Source organism: Cenococcum geophilum, assembly GCF_001692895.1.
Source record: "Cenococcum geophilum 1.58 unplaced genomic scaffold K441scaffold_3, whole genome shotgun sequence".
In the NCBI taxonomy this organism is placed as follows: Eukaryota; Fungi; Ascomycota; class Dothideomycetes; order Gloniales; family Gloniaceae; genus Cenococcum; species Cenococcum geophilum.
The window spans coordinates 735,568-755,797 of record NW_027137561.1 but is presented as its reverse complement, the minus strand read 5'-3'; the positions used below and the strand labels follow the sequence as shown (position 1 = coordinate 755,797).

The 20,230-nt window shown below is 37.3% G+C and overlaps 1 protein-coding gene across 1 annotated transcript; it reads right to left on the bottom strand.

Moving 5' to 3' along the window:
- Positions 1-16,972: 16,972 nt before the first annotated feature.
- On the bottom strand, positions 16,973-20,230 carry K441DRAFT_156094 (ankyrin). The gene is made up of 2 exons (XM_067640226.1): positions 20,082-20,230; positions 16,973-20,000 (listed from the first exon to the last, which is right to left on the bottom strand). The coding sequence occupies exon 2, from the start codon at positions 19,748-19,750 to the stop codon at positions 17,420-17,422; it is 2,331 nt and encodes a 776-aa protein (XP_067509127.1). The 5' UTR covers positions 19,751-20,000; positions 20,082-20,230; the 3' UTR covers positions 16,973-17,419.

Sequence of the window (20,230 nt, the reverse complement as noted above, 5' to 3'; positions counted from 1 at the left end):
AGGCAAGGGGAGCTCGGCCATAAGGGGAGGGTCCTTTAAGACAGCTGGGGTTAGGGTAGTAGATGACGTTAAGGGAGTTAATAAACGTAATTTAAGACGACGGTTAATAATATATAAATTAAAGGGTCCTTTATTGCTAATAAATAGCTTAATTTCTGTATCTAACCATTCCGTAGGGTCGTCCTCGTAAGCGATGTCGTATAGTGCTTATGGTACTAATTTACTCTTCTTATTAAAGACCCATACTCCATTACGTTAGAGTAGTTATTTAAGTCTTTTAAGTACAGACCTATTAGCGTCCTTAAATATTTGTACCTTAAAATTATTAAAGTCCTCTTAGTATAATTCCTATAGGCTTTTATCCTTAAAATTATATTTAGTATACTTATTGATTTTAAAGTTAATATAGTTGGTGACATCTTCTATAGTAGTCTTATTAGTTAGGGTAATCCTATTGCCCTAGCGCGGACGTTAGATTCCTATATTGGATATAACTAGCGTAGATTATAGTATAGGTTATAGTATTCGTGGCTTGCAAAGGCCATAGGAAGAAAGGGGATACGCTAGCGTTTAGGGCGTGCTGTTAACGTGATTTTTAATATAGCGGATCTGTAATAAAGGTAGTAGACGGTGTTAGGGTTATAGGTAGGTAGGTGCCGCTAATGCTGCTAGGTTATAGGATGCTGCCAAAGCTGCTAGGTGTACTGGCTTAGTAAAGAGGTTATACTAGGTATTGGTTTGCGTGATAGACGCGAACCGGATAAAGCCTTAGTAGGAGCCGGTTCTTTAAGTTCCTAGGGCCTTAGTAGGAAGGGTTCTCCTTAATAAACGCGACAAGATTGATAGGCCTTGGTAGGAGCGATCGCGTGTTATCTTTCTTCGTAATAACACTGGATTCTGATCTGTGATATTACTAATTAGTATTAGTATCACCCGGGGGGTACTGCAATTGCAATATAAGGTAACTGGTTCTTTATTCATTTGTGTCTTCCCTCTATTTACTAAAAGAGAAAGAAAAGGGGTAGTAAAGGTCGGCTATCTATCAGGCCGTAGGTGGTCGGGTGACGTACGCTACGCTATGCGGCCCCTGCCGCATACGCTCTGCGTATAACGTTATTTATAACCTCTACTTATATAGACAGATCGTATTTAGGAGAGGTAGGAACTATTTAATATCAAAGCTATTAGAGTTAACTGCTAAATTAAGTCTTAATAGATTACTAAGGAGGTTTTTATTGCCGCTATTAGACGGTAATAAATAAGAAATAGGAAGGCTCTATAGAGTAAGTATTAGATTAAGTAAAATATCCTTTAGTTCTATAAGCGTTAAATAGAGCTTATACTAGGTAAATTAACGGTTACTTTTATTACTTATTTAACGTAACGCACTTAAAGAGTTAAAGATACCTAGATTTTTATAAATTAAGTTAAATAAATTATAAAAACTATTTAATCCCTCTCTAATAGGTTTTATTTTAATTATCTCTAATTTAGGGAGATTTATTATTATGGGAGAATGCGCTAAGAGCTACATTAGGAGGGCTGATATAGTAGGCGGGTAGGTAGGCGATAAGGGGAGATTAAAGAGGTAGATGGTATAATAGTAGAGATATAAGCAAGTATAGGGAGGTTAAGAACACGTTAGGCGCGTCTTATAATAAGGAAATGGCTAAGGAGAAAAGTATAAAAAAGGAAGTAAGGTACAAGCAAATGTAGGGAGGATTAAAAATTGGGCGCGGAAAAGTTAAGCTAATTTAACATAGCTTAAACTAAGGCTTTGCAAAGCTTAGTTAAATACTAAGCTATAATAACCTAAAAGTGCGAGGAGGCAGCATTTTCTAGTTATGCCTATTAGTTTTAGTTTATTCTATAACGCGTAAGGCTCTTATATAGTAACGCTAAAGGGCCTAAGTAGGTTAACTAGGGTTAGTTATATAAGCGCTAACAAACAATTACGTAGCTGGTTTTAAAATAAGCTAAACCTAACATGCTAAATACAGATATAATTAACCTCTTTTTATAGTAGTTAATGGACCTATTCCTAAAAATAGGATTTAGTTTAGAACTAGATCTAGTTTTCAAAATTACACCCTTTTTATAGTGGCTAATTAACCTATATCCTAAACTAGAATTAGTAACTAGCCTCTAAGAGTTACAATTTAAGCTAGAACTAAAAATATTATAGACACTAAGACTATTAAGCCGTTGAGCTTAATACTATAGCCGCTTATAAAATCGGCTTCCCCTCTAACCGCGCCGCTAAGATTTTACCGCCCTAGAAGCAGGTTTTTTAGCAATTATCTTACTAAACTAACTTAAGCGTCAAATAACAGTGCGGTATTAAAGTATTTTTATTACTATAATATATTAGGTATACAAATCCAATAGCCTAAGCGCTAATATTATAAAATAAAGAGAAGGTAGATATAAGCGAGGCTAAGGTTAAAGACTAAAGTAGTAATAAATAGCAAGACAATATATCCTTATACTATTAGTTATATATCTAGATATTACTATAAGTAATATAGAATAGGTATAGGATCTAGTTTAAACTAAGCTGTGCAAACTTTAGGCCCAACTACAATCCCCTAAACTTTAACCCTACTTCCGCATCTAGCTAGCCTCTAGCTTAAACTCTATTCCTCTATATACGCCTAATATATAACAGTAGGAGTATAAGCATAAGTAAATATAGACAGCGCGATGTTTTATTAAGTGGTGTAAGGACACAAGATAATAGTTAGCGAGAATTACTCTAGTACGCTTAATAGTAAAAATAGGCTAGTATAGACGCTTTATAAGTAGTAAAAATATTAAAAAGTAGAAGAGATATTCTATTAAGTAGTATATAAGACAACGATTAGTAAGGATTACTTTAGCACGCTTAATAGCAAATATAGGCTAGTATAGACGCTTTACAAGTAGCAGAAGTATTAAAAAGTAGAAGAGATATTCTGTTAAGCGGTTTAAGGACATAAGATAATAGTTAGTAAGGATTACTTTTATACGCTTAAGAGCAAAAATGGGCTAGTATAGATGCTTTATAAGTAGCAGAAGTATTAAGAAGTAGAAGAGATATTCTATTAAGCAGTTTAAGGATATAAGATAACGGTCGGTAAGGATTACTTTAGCACACTTAATAGTAAATATAGGCTAGTATGGACGCTTTATAAGTAGTATAAATATTAAAAAGTAGAAAAGATATTTTATTAGGTAGTATAAGGATATAAGATAACGGTTAGTAAGGATCACTTTAATACGCTTAATGGCAAACATAGGCTAGTATAGACGCTTTATAAATAGCAGAAGTATTAAAAAGCAAAAGAGATATTTTGTTAAGCGGTATAAGGATATAAGATAACAGTTAATAAGGATTACTTTTATACGCTTAATAGCAAAAATAGGCTAGTATAGACGCTTTGTAAGTAGTAAAAGTATTAAAAAGCAAAAGAGATATTCCGTTAAGTAGTATAAGGACATAAAATAACAGTCGGCAAGGATTACTTTAGCACGCTTAATAGCAAACATAGGCTAGTATAAATGCTTTGCGAGCAGTATAAGTATTAAGAAGTAAAAGAGGTGTTCCGTTAAGTGGTATATAGATATAAAAAGCGAGTTATGGGACAGCTAACTTATCGCTACTAAGCATATAAAGGTAGAGGACTTATTAAGCTCACTATAAAGCAAGTTTTTAACTTTAATCTAATATATATATATATGCAAACAACAATAAGATACTTTTAATATAGAAGTAACTAGATAGAAAAACAATACCAAGCTAAGGAAATCCTAATTAACGCCTTAATTCTTAACGCTAGAAAATAAGAACATAATTATAAAAATCTTTTCTTATAAGAAATTTCTTATTTCTTTGGCTTCTTAGAGGCTCTATCTATGGTATAATCTACCTTTTTTTTTATATATATCCCTCTTCTTAATAGATCCTCTAATTTATTATTTAGCGCCTCTCTTAGTTAGTCTCTTTACTTACTACTCCAAGCTATCTCTACTATAATATCCCTAAGCGGTTTATGCATCCTAGCATAATAACAGAGATAACGTAGATTTTTAGTGTAGTATAATATAAGTCTCTTATACGGTATAGCCACCGCTAAAACCTAGGTAGGATATTAGTACATTACTATAACAGGACCGTATAAAGATACGATTTTTTTATAACTAGGGTTTCGGAGACGTGTTATATCCTTTATTATATAATAAGTAGGTAACTAGGATATAAGATACCTTACTTATCCGCTTAAAATCTTGGTATTAGGAATTATTAACACTTTAGATAGATATATAGGGACTAAACCATTCTTTACTTAATTATTAGTATTGCTAAATAATATAGATATCTTGTAAATATACCTCTAGGTACTAGCAAAATATATTTAAAACCTACGACTATATTTATCTACTAGGATAAGTCTTTAATATAGTTCCCCCTAGGTTAAGGCGAGCCCATCTTAGCCTCGCTATAGTCCTCTATTAGCTTAGGTAAGTTTATTTTAGTTTTACTATAACCTTCTAAACCCCTAAGGTAATTAAGGTATATTTTTTATACACTCGCCTAAACCGTATCCTCTTATATATCGTCCTTTATATTACTGTCCTTTTCGTAAGAACTAGCCTTGTTAAGTATTTGGGTAGGTATATAAGGTATCTACTTCTGTATATAACCGGAAAGCTATAATTATTTCTCCTCCCTACTATTAGATGCCGCGTCTTTAGTATTAATATAATTCTAGGGTTTAAGGTTTCTAGTAGGTTAATAATTAGGTATATTATCTCCGGGACGGTAGTATATAGTAATTTTTTCACCAATTAATAACCTATAAGTTATATTAGTAACGTATCTAAGCTTAGTTAAGGTAATATATATAATATCTAGTATTCCTATAAAGATCGTAAGGGGTATATAGTTAAGAGGTCAGATTTAAAGGTAAGTTAATTTAATGGCATATAAGAACTAGGAGTATAACACTTATATTCCATTTCTCTTCTAGGGCGAAGTTAGGATAGAAGGTAAAAGGAAAAGGCGGAGTATACTAGCCGCCCTTTTCTACCCTATATAGTGTCTATAGTATAATATTTAGTAGCTATAATTACTCTTAGCTTATATATTGTCTGCGCTTAAGACTATAGGCGCCTAAAGCAATCTATAAGTAAGGCATTATTAGGAGTAGCTATTAGCTAAGCTGTTACTAAATTTAAATAGCTAACAATCCCTAATAGACGCTATATACCTTAATAGGGTTTAGAAGCGTTTGTATAAAGTTATAAACTATAATTAAAAGTTAACAATAACCCCTAATAATACTTTTCTTAGTAGGAATAGCATTATATAAGCAACTTCCGACACCTATTCTTCTTAGGGTAAAACACTACCTAAGTAGTAGACTTATCCCAGCCAGTTAATCTTATATATTAACCCCCTATTTATAGTAAAGGAGCTATTAGTGCCTATAGGGTAGTTTAATTAGCATTCTAGCTAAGCCCTTTATAAGCGCTCCGCCTTTTATAAGCGGTAATTAACTCCTGTTAATCTACTTTACATTAGGGGAGATCTTTTACTTAAGGCGCTAAGCAGCTAGTACTTAGAGGTCTATAGGCTTATTCTATATCCTAATAACATTAACTACAATTTCTCCTTAAGTGGTATTCTGTAACCCTAAGTACCTATAAATATAGCGTCCCTAAATTATTAGCTAGTAAGTAGGCGTTTATAGATAGAGAAATTGACTTTAAAGATAGTAACGGCAATATAGAGGTGTTAGCTAGTTAGGAAAGTAACTTTAGTAATAAGGATTAAGAATAGGATATAGAGATATTATATAATGGAGAAAATGGTTTTAGTACTAAATATTAAGAAATAGGGGTAGATAGTAATAAAGAGATGTTAAGCGATAAGGCTATATAGGCGACGGTTAAATACGGTAGTCTTAACTTTATAGTCTTAAATCTATAAGTAAAGGATAAAAATATAAAGAAGAGTTCTAATAAAAGCTGGTAAAAGGGTTAAAACTCTAGCCTCTTTTTATTTAGCCTATCGCCGAATAAAATAATATTTTACTATTTCTACTAGTCTTTACCTACTTGACTTATAGCGAGCTATAAAGTATTTATAATAATCTATGATTTTATTTAGATAAATTTATTTACTACCTTAAAAGCAATAATAGAAGGTAAATCTATGCTAATGACCTAGGATTTTTTAATTTTCTTATAGACCTGGGACGTATACTACCTTAACAACTATTAGTCGTATTTAAGACTACGGTACTTATAGATTTATATCTTAAGGATATAAATATATTCTTTTATAGTGTTTTCCTTCTATTTAAATTATTTCTCTACTTATAGTATATAGCGGTTATTTATCTATTTTAGTGTAGTAGGGAGGGGTAGTTGGGTTACGCGAGGGGGCTTAGACTTATGGCTATACTTATAGGGCTGTTTATATAGGAACTTCTCTAAGTATATATAAGGGGGCTTTAAGTCGTTATAAAGTTTATAGGAGTCTTTATATAGGAAGTTCTTCAATATTTTTAGATCTGGGACTTATATATTTCCTTTTTTTATAGTTCTAATATTTTCCTAATATTTGCTTCCTATTTACAAGCTAGGCGTTAATAAAGGGTGCTAGGTCATATCACCCTACTTACGCAATTATCCCGCTTATATAATTGCCTAGCTTATATAATTACCTAGCTCGTATAATTACCTAGCTCGTATAATTACTTAGCTCGCACAATTACCTAGCTCGCATAATTACCTAGCTCGCACAATCACCTAGCTTATATAATTATTTAGCTCGCATAATTACCTAGCTTATATAATTACCTAGCTTATACAATTACCTAGCTTATAGGATCGCCTAGCTTATACAATTACCTAGCTTATAGGATTTCCCAGCTTATAGGAGCACTATGCTTATACAACTACCTAACTCGTAGGATTAGCTAGCTCGCATAATTGAAGCCGAAGTTATTAAACCTATTAATACCCTATTTATATACTAGGTGTTAATTAGAGTAACTAAGTATAAAGGCACTATTATAAGGTCCTAAACTAGACTGGACGATATAAATAGGGCACTTAAAGAGTTAAGGGAGGGGTTAGGGTAAAGGGCCGATTTTTAACTCCTTTACGCTAGGGGGGCTAAAAGCGCGGCTACTTTCCTAATTATATTTTAGCTGGTTTTAGCTAACCCTACTACCTTTAGTACTAGCTTTTAAACAATACTAATAAGTATATAACTAAAGCAACTCTAATAGATTTTAGCTGGGCATTAGCTGCGCCGCGCGGTTAAGTCGCAAAGCGCTCTAGCTTTATCCTCCGCTCTATATTTTATATCTAACTCTCCTTTTACCTTCTTTACCTTTAGCCTCCTTTACTTTCCCTTTTTACCCCTTAGATTTCTGCGTTAAAAACTACTAATAGGACTTATATGGTGACTTTCGGCCCCTTTCTTTACCGGACTATACTCTATATCCTGCCATATCTATAAATTTATATAGTATTTGTCTCTAATATACCTAGATCGTACTTTCCTTCTTAATTCGAGAATTCTTTATACGCTATTTAAGGTATGTTTTAAACGTGTCGGCTATATACTAATAAAGGGCCTTAGTTGGATTAGACTTAACTTTTAGGCAGAACCTAAATATAAATCATTAGTACTATAAGGTGAATTTTAGTTTAAATATAAATAAACTTTTCCTAATTCCGGAACTTATATTTAATAAGAGAAGTAGACTAGGGCTTCTGTTTTAACTTCGCTTTTCCTTAGCCCTTATAATACGCAATCCTCTACTATAAATATTCCTCCTTAAAATTGGTGTCTTCCCTAGCTTTAGAGTTAGAGCTTAAATCTAAGTCTAAAGCTGGTTTAGAATAAGACGGCTTGCCTAGTTTAAAGTCTAAGCTAAAGGCTAAATCTATATTTCGCTATTTCTTACTTTAAGAGGGCATAGTGGTTAAATATATAGTGTCTTAGTGCTTTAGTAGCTGCCAGTTACCTATATATAGAAGCTAGCTTAAGAGTGACTGCTATTAATAGAAACGTTAAGAAAGGCTCTACGGGAGATAGGCGTTCTTAAGAGCGAAACAGGGGAAAAAAAACCCGTAAATAAAACCCTAGAAATTAAGTATTAGAAGTAAACGATATAATAACAGAGGAAAATATATATATAGCGACTATGGGAAAAGGGTTAAAGGAGCGTAGTGCAGAAGGGAGGTTTGTTAGGTAAGAGTAGTGCTTTTAGCGGAGGATAAGGACGATAGTGGAAATAGGATTAGGTAGGCGGCGGATATTTATAGTTTCTTAAATAGCCACTAAGGGACGTTTGGGGAGCTTTAAGAGGTACGTTATAGGGCTACACGCGCGCTTCTAGGTTTAGTAAATAAGGGAGACCCTACCGCCCTTAGCACGCTTAACACGTTATAAAAGCGGCGATAGATATAGGTCTAAGTAAGGAGAAACTGCCTCCTAAAACGGGGGGTAGGAACCTCTAAATCTAGCTACGTCTTCCCCAACAACAAGATTCTAGTAGTTATATTTAAGTTAAACCTACTAGCTAAAATAAAGATCTACCCTATATAGTATATTATAATACTAAAGCTAGTATATAGGAATATTAAGCTACTAATCTACAAAGCAGATATATATAGAGGATAAGAGGAAGATAAATAGTAAGTTTTAAAGATTATTAGTTATAAGGACGTTAATAATAAAATATAGTATAAAGTTAAGTAGATAGGCTATAATAAGACTACCTAGGAGCTACTATAAAATCTAAAGAACGCTATAGGAAAGGTATAGGAGTATTAAAAAAGAATAGGTTAGGTAATATTAAGAAGGAGCTAAAGGTAATAGATAAGCTAGGTTATCTAAGGGATCTACTACTAGCGTATAAGTTATTTCCGCCCCTTTTTAATTAAAATCCTTTTTAGCCTCTTTAGCCTTAAGTTTAAATAGACCTTACTCTACTAAACGCAACTTTTTTAAGCGTACCTTTTTATAACCCTTTATTAGACGGCTTAGGTAAGTATAAGTATCTAGTTAAGCTTTTAGAGCCTAAGACGCCTTATTAAAACAATATTAAACCTTAGTAAGGGCCTTAGCTAGCTTACTCTTTAATCTTTTAGCTGATACTAATATATAAAACCTTAAAATAAATTAGATAAGGAACTAGACGGTTATAAAGAGTAATAAGACGTGTATACTTAGTGTTAGAGACGGATTAAATATTATAGGATAATTACATATTTGCTTACGTATACTTAGTATAAAAAAAGGTTAGTGATTAGATAAAGCCGTAATTATAATATATACTAATTTCTTCTCTATATAATAAGAATAGGATAGTATAACTTCACTAAGTAAAAGAATAAACGTCACTAGCTGGTTATAATAATTAGATATAAAAGATCTAATAGGAGGCATTAGGAATAATAAAGGTTATTAAATTAAAAATAGGAATGCTATACCTTTAATAAACAACTTAGAGATAAGAGATATCTTTAAGGACGAAGATAAAGAGGAGGGGGATAGTGTTATAGACCTTATATTAACAGTAGTCCGACTATTAAGAATGGATATAAATAGGTTAGTTAAGATAGTATAGGAGGTATTAGAACTAATTAAGCTATAGAATAAGGGGTAGCTAAGTTATATAGCTAGTTACATTATAAGTTCGGAATGTAGAAACGTGGGAATATAGAAATGCGACGTACCGATGTACTAATATACTAATGTACTAAACCCTTTACTATAGGGAGGAGTTATATATTTAAAGACACACGGTCTCTATAGATAGTTTCTCTTCTTTATAGTAAATCTTAGAATATAATTAGAGTTAATCTATTAGGTAACTACTCTACTAGTTATATTATACGTTGTTAACTATTTTATACCTATATACCCAGCCCATTAATAAGTCTACCGTAGTATTTCCTATAAGGCTTTATTATACCTTTAATATTCTTAATATAAGCTATAAGCTTATTTATTTTCTACCTCTAGTAAGGTCTAGTGCCCTTAAGGTTCCGTATATACTATATAATCTTATTTAGTAACTAGCTACCCCTATTACTATTAATAAGATTACTAAGCTTATCTAAAAATAAACTATTTTAATTTAATTAGCTGTAAAGGAAGCGGGTAGCGTTAAGGGCTTACTTTCTTATAATTTAATTAAATACGTAGTAGTAAAATAAGGGGTAGCGGCTAAACTAACTGTCTTAATACTTAAGTATATACTTAGTATACGTAGTTAGGGTAACTATATAGCTTCGTAGTATATTAAAATCGGCTTTACTATAAGGAGATAGAGTAGGAAAGGTGCTATATATAATAAAACTAGCTAATCGCTTAGAAAGAAGTATTTACTATATAGTAGAAACCCCTAAGCCCGCTTATAGGCCTTATTAGTATTAAACCTTATGACTTAAAGGCTCTAATTTACTAAGATTAGGCACTAGATTAGGAACTAAAGTATCTAGTATATTATTACTAAGCTTAATAAGTAGAGGATTAATACTAGGAGGGCGTTATATAGGAGCAGAATTACCTATAGAATTAGACTCTAGCTCGTTAATATAAAGTAGCTAATCTAGTATATAGCCATTTTTAGGTAAGCTAGTAAGCCGGGTACTATATATTATAATATCGCGATAATTAGGATAATTAACCTTTAGAAAGTAAAGCTATAGCGATATAGCAAAGCGCCTTATAGTATACCATTTAGTAAACCACCGACTTAGGTATTTGCCACTATCTACTACCATAGGCTTTATAACCAGTATATTAAGTTTAGTAAGTAGCTGTAGTAGCTGCCTTTAAGTCTTTAGTGTGTTCTGGCTAGAGTAGTAGACGTGGCCAGTATAGCGATATTACTAGCTATGTATACGCACGACTTGCAGATAAATATATACGCGTATAATTAGAAGCTCCTTTACCGTAGTAAGTATAGGTAGGAAGCTAGAAACAGGCCTTAGATTAAGCCTATTACTTTTACTAAATAGGGGAGAAAGGGTTAGATCTTTAAGACTATTGGCGTCCTTAATATAGGCTTTATATATATCTATATTATTATCCTCTATAGTTAGGCCTATTTAGAACTACCGCTCCTTATAACAACTATACGTCTCTATACGTTTAGCCTATAGTATACTCCTAAACTTCTTAATTTACTTCTAATTAACAACCGAAATAGGTAGTAGTATAGCTATAGTCAGAGCTTACTAAGAGGGAGCTTGCTGTAAGGGAGCTTGCCGCAAGAAAGCTTGCCGTAAAGAAGGTAGTATTAGCGGTAGGGTAGATATTAGTGGTAGAGTAGGTATAGGAGCTAGTTCTAATAAAGATATATTTAGGCTATTTAGAGTGCCTCTTCTACTATCTAAAGCTTTATTTATAATATACAGTAGAGAAGTAGGTAAGTAAGCTTTACCCCACTAATTAAAAATACGATGCTCCTGTTATATTACCCTAATTGTCTTTTACCGTTAAGCTATTCTAGGGATATCTTAGCTATTCTAGCCGCGAGGCAGGAAGGCGTTTTCGGTATTATTTTTAGGTAAAGTAGTTCGCTAGCGCCTTATAGGATAATTCTTAGTAGTAGAACCTAACTCTATAAGAGCTCTCCGCTTATTTAAATTATATTTAGAGGCCTAAAAGAGTAAGTAGAAGTAGAGGTAGTATATAGGGAAGACGCGCCTTTAACTAATATAACTGGCATGGCTTTAAAAGCTTCTTTAAAGGGCCGTCTTTAATAAAATTAAGGCGGGGCTTAAGAGCAGAAATAAGAACAGTGCTACGTGTTAGTAGAGCTTCGGAGCTCTAGATAGGGCTTTGAGTAGAGCTTCGAGTAGAGCTTCGTGTAGAGCTTTGGTAGAGCTCCGTGCTCTTATTTTGGTGTTCCTGCGAGCATTAGAGCAGCGCGAGATTTTGGCAAGTTGGCTGCGGAAAACAGCGACCAAACTAGCCGAAAACAGCAGCTAGTTTGCCGTCTGCTCGTTAAATGTAGTTATAAAGAGTATTTCTCTACTACCTATATAAACCGCTTAAAATAGCCTATAATTATAGTATATTTTTATAATATAATATATTTTAAATCCTTTACCTTCTATTTAATCTTTTTAATATATAGGTTATTATTTAAATATTATATAAAGTAGTTATAGCTAAAGGGCGTAAATATTATACCTAATAGTAATAATAACTTATAAATTTACTCTATTATAGCGCACTATATAGGGATAAGAGAAGACTAGTTAATTTAATTAAAGCGTTAAATATAGAGCTTAAAAGTAACCTCTTACTTTTCTATAAAGTATTAATTAATTCTAGGGTGTATACTTTATAAGTTACTACTATAGGCTATATAGAGGAGTATTTAGTATAGATATATATATTTTCGCAATAGAGTCTTATAATTAATTCTACCATTTATAGGGGGCTTCTTTAAGGGTCTGCTTATATTTAGCTAGTTATATATAATAGGGAAGAGGTATAGCGGTAAGGTAAAAAGTCGATAGAAATATTGTAGGTTAGTTGGTCCATTTGAGCTTGGTATATAGCTTGAGCCCAGTAGCACTACCGAGCAAAGCGAGGTAGTCCGTGGCACGAGTAGGCTGCCAGACTGGGTAGGCCTTAGCGTTTAATACGCTGGGAGTTGATTCTAACTTTTAATCTTCTCTCTAAAAGAGCTATTCAGGCAGTATTTTCTAGAATGGTCTAATAACTTTGCCGCCGGCCTGATTTTTTCTCCCTAAAACAATCGGATTGCTTTAAATAATCCGCCTGGCCGATTGGAGAATTGAATCAATCGGGCGAATAAAGTAAGAAAATATCGGATTGATAGCAAAATCAAGGGTGGCACCGTTTCAATCAGATTGGCTTAAAATTCTAAGTCATTCCGCCAGTCGAATTAGAAATTTAAAACCAACCCGGCGAATTACCCCTGGATTAATCCGCCCGATTGACCCGCTCGATTTTTCCGAGCGGATTATTGGCATGCCTGCGTATCTTCCATATTCCTAAGACGGTGCTGATAGTCATGGTGCCTTCCAAACAACGCAAGCTCTCCTGGAGCGCCAGTCCGTCGCCCCCCAGTTACTCCCCCAAAGAAAACAGAATAAATTCGTCGGTACAGGGTCCGGGAGGTTCGGTGTCCCCCCCCGTCCCCCCCCGTGCGCGCAGCAGCGGCGGCATCTAATTTCGCTTAAGCCTCGCCTATATTAGTATGTAGAGCTAGCAGAATTGGATGTAGTGGCCGCCAGGAGGAGGGAGTCGCCTCCTTGCATTTGAAGCTATTCGCAACTTCTCTTCCTTACCAATATTGTGATATTTGCTCTAGATCTTGGTGTAACTCTCGTTATCGCCTCCATCGAATATGGCGCCCAACATGCGCGAATGGCAACACGTCTTCCTGGAAATCCTTATCGACGCTAGCGCCACTAATCGACAGTGCAGTATTTAAGCCAAGTGCTCTCCCAAAGCTGTTCAACGAATTCAACGGAAACTAGAGAGGTACGGAAGGACGAGGCTCGGTCGTGTATACTTTAGCCTAAGGAGGATACTGAGCCCTTAGATAATTGTTATATTACTCTACCGACTTAATAAGGCACCAAATCTATATCTGGATGAGACGGCTTAGTATATATACGTCGGTTTTAGGGTTATAGTAAGCCCGTAGACAATTGCTATAGAGTTAAGAGTCGCTAGCTGGAGCAGGAAGCTGGTAAGCTATATTCTGAATATATGGATGAGGAAATAACTTACTTATATATAAGGCTTATCGCGTTGCTTTAGAGCGGAGTTAGGAGAACCGTAATCAATACTAGGCTAATATCTTATAGTTTACTATTAAGCAACTTATCTTTATAGACGAATCTAGTGCTAATTTAAAGACGGGTATATAAAAGTCGGCTTAGGCGCCAGTAGGTACGACGCTAATCCTATATACTCCATATAACCCCAGCAAGCAGCGGCTTAATATTCTACCTGCGTATACTATTAACAGTGTACTAATATTGTTAATATATAGCGGCTTAATAAACGCGGAAGGATATAACTACTGGATTAAATACTACCTCCTATCTTACTGTAATCCTTATCTAGCTCCGAGGTTAGTAGTTATTATAGATAATATAAGCTTCCATTATTTAAGATAGATTAAGTCTCTTTTTACCGAGCGTGGTATAGTGCTTATCTATCTACCTATATATTTACCTAATCTAAATCTAATTAAGGAGTTCTTTGGTGAGCTAAAGGAGTATATTTAATAATATTTTAGCTTATAGAGGAGTAAGCCAGAGCTCTAGGGTAATAAGTTTAAAGACTTCCTATAGTAGTGTGTAGATACTATAGGTAGAAGGAGTAATAACGCCAGAGCCTACTTTAGCTATAGCGGGTATATATAAGGAACGATTAATAGAAGAGTTAGCGAGTTATTAGATCTAGGAGTTAAACGTTACCTTAGTTAGTTTACTATATTATAGAACTCTTATATAAATTACTAGCAAAATCTATACTCTACCCTATACTCTTAGGCAGAGCTACTAGTATAAAAACTCTACTGCTTATCTTCCTCTAAATCCTTAATACTATTGGAAAGTTAAGTAACTTATAAAGTCCTCTACTTCTTAATATCCTAATACACCTATTTAGCAATTACCTCTAGTACTCCCTTATTAATTATTATATTAACTAGCGTTTTACCCTCCTTATTTGGCTTCTACTCCCTAATAATCCTTAAGTCCTACTACTTCTCATAAGTAACTTAATAGGCAGCTTTAAGATTACTCTCCTACTCTAGGTCTTCTTATACTAAGAGCTTCTACTAGTTAAAATACTCCTATAAATTAGTTATATAATTTAGGCCTTACGAACAAAGCAGAGGAGCTATAGGTAATGATCTTACAGTTAGGTCTTACCCTAACGGTAATATAGCTAGACGCCCGTACTGCCTGCTGGTTAAATTAATATAGAATTAATTAACAACTCTAGGAGTATTAGGTGTAGGTGACTTAAAAGAGGTAAGTTGAGACTTCTTACTACCTCCCTTTTTCTAATCTTAAAGCTTTTTAAATAGCTTACTATAAGGTATGCAAATAGTAGCTAAACTATCCTTAATAGCCCGCGCCCACTCCTTAAGGTCCTCCTACGTTAGCTTATAGTTAACTTGGCAATAAATCTAGCACTAAAAAGAGCCTAGGTACCTCTTCTTATACTCCTACTCCCTATATAGCTCTAGCTAAAGCTTAGTAGTCTTTAGGCGGGGGTTTAAAGGACGAGCAACGTTACTAACCTTACGCTGTTTAGGTTGCGGTATACTTAGAGACGTATCCTATAAGGAAGCAGTAGTAGCTAGCTATACCGATAACTGTGTGGCCATTATGGAATGATTAGTAGAGCGAGCGGTAGATTTAGCTTAATTATTTACCTTAATATATATAAAGCTGACTTTAACTAAGAGCTGCTTTATAGAGCTGTCTATATTCCGGTACTTCTTTACTAAGCTTATAAGTTTATTGTTAATTAAGCTCTAGCTAGCTTCCTAACTAGGATTAATCTTAAATATTACTTAAGTCTTATTCTTCTCTATATATAAAACCGACGCATTATATAACTCTTATATAACGTAACGGCTAGGAAGCTGCTACTTAATAGCCTTATTAATTATAGGCAGTATATTACAACTATATGCGAGCGAGAGGCTTAGGCGAGAGTTAGTAAAAGTATATGTAACTATATTCTAAGTCCGTACGCCCTTCTTAAGCCTAGCTAATAATAAAAGACGATAGTTAAAAAAGATACCTTTACCGCTTAGCTTTACCTACTTTAATTTATACTTAAATTAAAGCCTTGGTAGTGGCTCCTCCTTCTTACTATCTGTTATTAAATCCTTAGGTATTGGCTCGAATACTTACAAAAAAAGTATAGGGTGTCTCCGCAATTAACGCGGTGTTTATATATAGTGGCCAATATTATCTAGATTAAGCTCTGGGTGGAGGTACAGTAACTAATAATTTTGTTGCTAACTTAAAGGACGATAGGAACCTATATTTAAAAGCTGCGTAAGACACAGCAGCTGCGGAGGAGCCCTTATGGTATTATAATCCTGCAATTAATAGAAGCGTTAAACCCCCTTACAATCTACCTCCTCTGCTGCCTTAGGATCGTTCAGTATTTCCTTAAGCTCGCCGTTAGTAAAAGCAGCTGCCTGCCGTAATAGAGGCAACCCATTAAACGCTATCAGTAGAGAGAAGTCAAGCTGCGTGCTAATCTGGCTATTAAATGCGGGTGGTAGAGTCATGACCGTACTTATACTTAAGCTCTGCGTTAAGATAGGTGGTTGAGGAGTAGATAAGGACAGTATTGGCGACAGTCGAGGCCTTTAAAGGGGTGGACGAGAAGGACTTCCAACGGCGGCAGCGGCAGTACGTTTGGAGCTCATATTAACGAGAGGAAGGCTTTATTACACCAAGATCTAGAGCAAATATCACAATATTGGTAAGGAAGAGAAGTTGCGAATAGCTTCAAATGCAAGGAGGCGACTCCCTCCTCCTGGCGGCCACTACATCCAATTCTGCTAGCTCTACATACTAATATAGGCGAGGCTTAAGCGAAATTAGATGCCACCGCTGCTGCGCGCACGGGGGGGGGACACCGAACCTCCCGGACCCTGTAGAACTTCATCCTCGACATAGATAAAGCATATCTCCTCGTGTCGATCCAAGGGCTCTAGATCGAAGAGAAACAACCATCCAGAACGACCTCGAGAATCAACTTATTCAACGACGAGATGAAGCAAGTCTTACGGGCTCAAGAAGAGCTCGAGCGAAAGAATGCCAAGGTCGAATCATAATCGAACATGCAGGAAAATGCAGTCTAAGACTACGAAGATATATGTCTGCGGTTGGATCATTCACGCCGAGACAGTACCTGAGAGGATGAGGACCACGAGTGCTAAGGATGCTTCTTCATAAAATTCTATTCAGCTGTTCTTTAGTCCGCTTCCCAAGTACGCCACTTTTCACCTGCTGAAATCGTAAAACACCCTGAAAAGAATCATGACCAATCTATTCTCTTAGCGCCCTCTCTTTGCCCGCTTTGATAACATACTCAGTAGAACGCGTGACAAAGGGGCATGCCGCGACGAGCTACATTGAGTCAAACATTAAGCACGACAGAAGATTGAGGCTGGCATGGATGACTAGCAAGCAGTGCGTGGATGGATTCAGGACCTGCGAGATATTGAGCAGCTCCAGAATCAACTGAAAGAGTTTCTGGGCGGCAAGAATGTCGAGATTACCTTTCTTAGAAGCAGCTTTTACGAAGGTCCAGAAGGCGTTGAAAACAGCCACGACCAGTTGATAGCGTTGTGCTTCTGCATTGTTCTGTTCCTGGCTATATAGGAAGGCGAAATGGCTCCCGCAACCTGATACTGAGAATTTCAGGGGGATAAGTGCCTTTCTCTACAGATAGCTCTCGTTCCAGCCATTTTCGCCGCATGTCCAGCTCACGATATGCATCCTCCACGTGTTTCCAAGCGATGTCGAAACTCGGACCTTCAAAAGAGTATTCCGCTTCAGAGTCATCGCCATCAGAGTCGTCATCGAAAGACTGCAATGCCGAGATAAACAGGGTGATAAACTCATGAATCATGACCGCTCCAGGCATCTCCAGCATATTTGATCGATCTAGCGGCATGTATTGTAGAGTCTCCAACGCAGAGGCAAACGGTGGCCTGTCCATTAGTTTCCTCGGAGAGACGCCTTGCTGGAGGAGATACTTTACAACCGGCAAGTTCGCCGATAACGCTGCAAAGGAGAGCGCTCGCACGGAACTCGAATCTGTAAAATGTCGAAACAGCAGATCCACCATCTTCATGCAGGCGGCATCATTGCGCGACTGTCGTCTAGCCGCCGCGGGATTTGTCGCTGGGGGTTCATAACTGTTTTCGATTCGTTTTCTGGTTGGCGTCTCTTTTGCGACGAGCTCAAGTGCGGAAACGGAGCCTTCTACTGTTGCGAGGTCGGAGAGGCCAAACGGTTCGGCTGCCTTCAGAAAGAAGTCGACTTGATGGATGGTCGCGTCGTTTGGGTACTCGACCAAGCTTCCAAGGATCGTGTAGGCGCGCTCGCTCTCGTAGTTGTAGCGTCTGTAAAAGCTTGCGTTGGGGTTTGCGCCTAATCGAAGGAATATCTCTGCCAAAGGCAAGTTTAGGCATCGCAAAGCAACCGCTAATGGGGACTCATAGTCTGGATCCACCCCGTCCACGGGTACTCCCAGTCTGACCAAATCGATGGCGAGTTGGGCTGCTTCTTCTCCAGTGATCCCTGCTGCGAGCTCGTGAAGAACAGTTAGCTCGTTATGGCTTCCAGCCAAGGCTAGCGGATCTGCCCCCTTGTCCAGGAGATGTCTCGCCATCCGGATTTGGCCAAAATTGACTGCCATGTGGAGCAGTGAGTAGTTGTAGTTGTATTCGCTGCGGCGGAGGTGTAGTTCGTGGTTGCCGACTTTTTCGAGGATGATATCGACAACGTTTCTATGGCCCTGAGTGACCGCTATAACTAAGGCATGAGTTCCCAAGCCATCGCTATTCGCAAAGTCTGCGCCCTCGCGGTGTAGGATGTCGAGTGTAGCAGCGAGTTTATTGCGCGACTGTGCACCATGTCGACTAAAATTCTCTGCTGCCTCGATGATCGCCAGCGTCAAGAAATTCCCCAAAGGTCGTCCAGTTGAGTCGGCCACTTGTCCATTGCGGAGTTTAACCTTGCCGAAGAGAACCTCCAGGGCGTCCGAACAATGGAAGCGACAGGCTAGCTCAATTGGAGTATCGACAGCAGAGCTCCCATCGTTCATCGGCAGCAACGGGTCAGCTTTGTTCCTGAGCAGAGCGCGAATTGCACCGGTATGGTTTCGCGCGACGGCTCGATGCAGCGGTGTACCTGGGCAATGTGTAGAATCCCATTCTTCCAGCAAGCGCAGGTTCCGGCGATGGGCTTGGCATGTTGCGTCCGCGCCACGTTTCATCAGAAAGTCGCAAACAGGATCGACGTCCACTTCGTCAAAGCACCATAGGGAGTGAAGAGGGTTTTCGTTGTTAAGGTTGGTTCGTGCCACGTCTGCTCCCTTCCTGAGAAGAACGCGAAGCACGGAGGCGTGACCTTGTCGGCTGGCGCAAATAAGAGGAGTATCCATGAGCTCAGTCACAGCATTGACGTCTGCCCTTTTGTGGTCGATGAGCCATTCGACAACGTCTGCAAAGCCACAGGTCGCAGCAACGTGAATGGGATCCATAGCCGCAAACACGTAGTGATTGGCACACTGAACTTCTGGTGTCAACATGATGTCTCTGAACCCTTCTCCAGAGCTCCTTAGAACAGTTTTGACTGACTCTTCTTTCTCGATTGGAAAGCATCGACGTCGTAGTCTCAATGCTTGGGTGTATTCGTCAAGGTCCAGCGCGGCCAAATCCTGTAGAGAGTCCCACAAGCAGGCCTTTATTCCAAATTTGACATATTCAACAATGGGAACATCTTCCGGCACAGGTTGACCAAGTGCTGTACACACCCGGTAAAGCATTATCTGTGTATTCCAGGATCCTAGTTTGGCAGCTTGCCGAAGACGGTCGATGCCGAAGCTTATAGAAGCGCCTTCAACCTGGCATGCTTCTGGATTAGTGACATGAAGAGTTCCGAGCATGCCCAATGCCTCTGCTCGAGTAACTGGCATGACAGACGGCCTTCCTTCGATGGCGTTCTCCAGATCCTGGATTAAGAACCTTTGTATGGATGGGTCAAGGTCTAGCACTCTGCTTGGGAGCCAGGTGAAGGTTTCATGTGGTCGTCGCGGCTGTCGTCAAATGCTTAGATTGATACAGAGCTAGCCAGTCATTGAACGTACCGGAGTCCATGCATCAATGCTCTGCCGACGAAGAGAAGCTAGAACCATCATACGTTGCTCTCGAAGTTGCATTTGTATACTATGCCGTATACTCAGTCAGCCAGACTCAAGTACTCCGTTCTTCAAAGCGCGCGGCCGCGACAGTTGTGGAAGAGCTTACAATGAAACCGTCTGCCCGCGGATGGTTTTCCTGAGATCCAAAGGGAACAACATTAACATTGCCCTTTCTAACTGAAGATTTTCATCATCACCCCAGAATGCGCGTAGCACTTCCTCTAGGCTCCTCTTCTTGGGATCCCGCGGCAATGT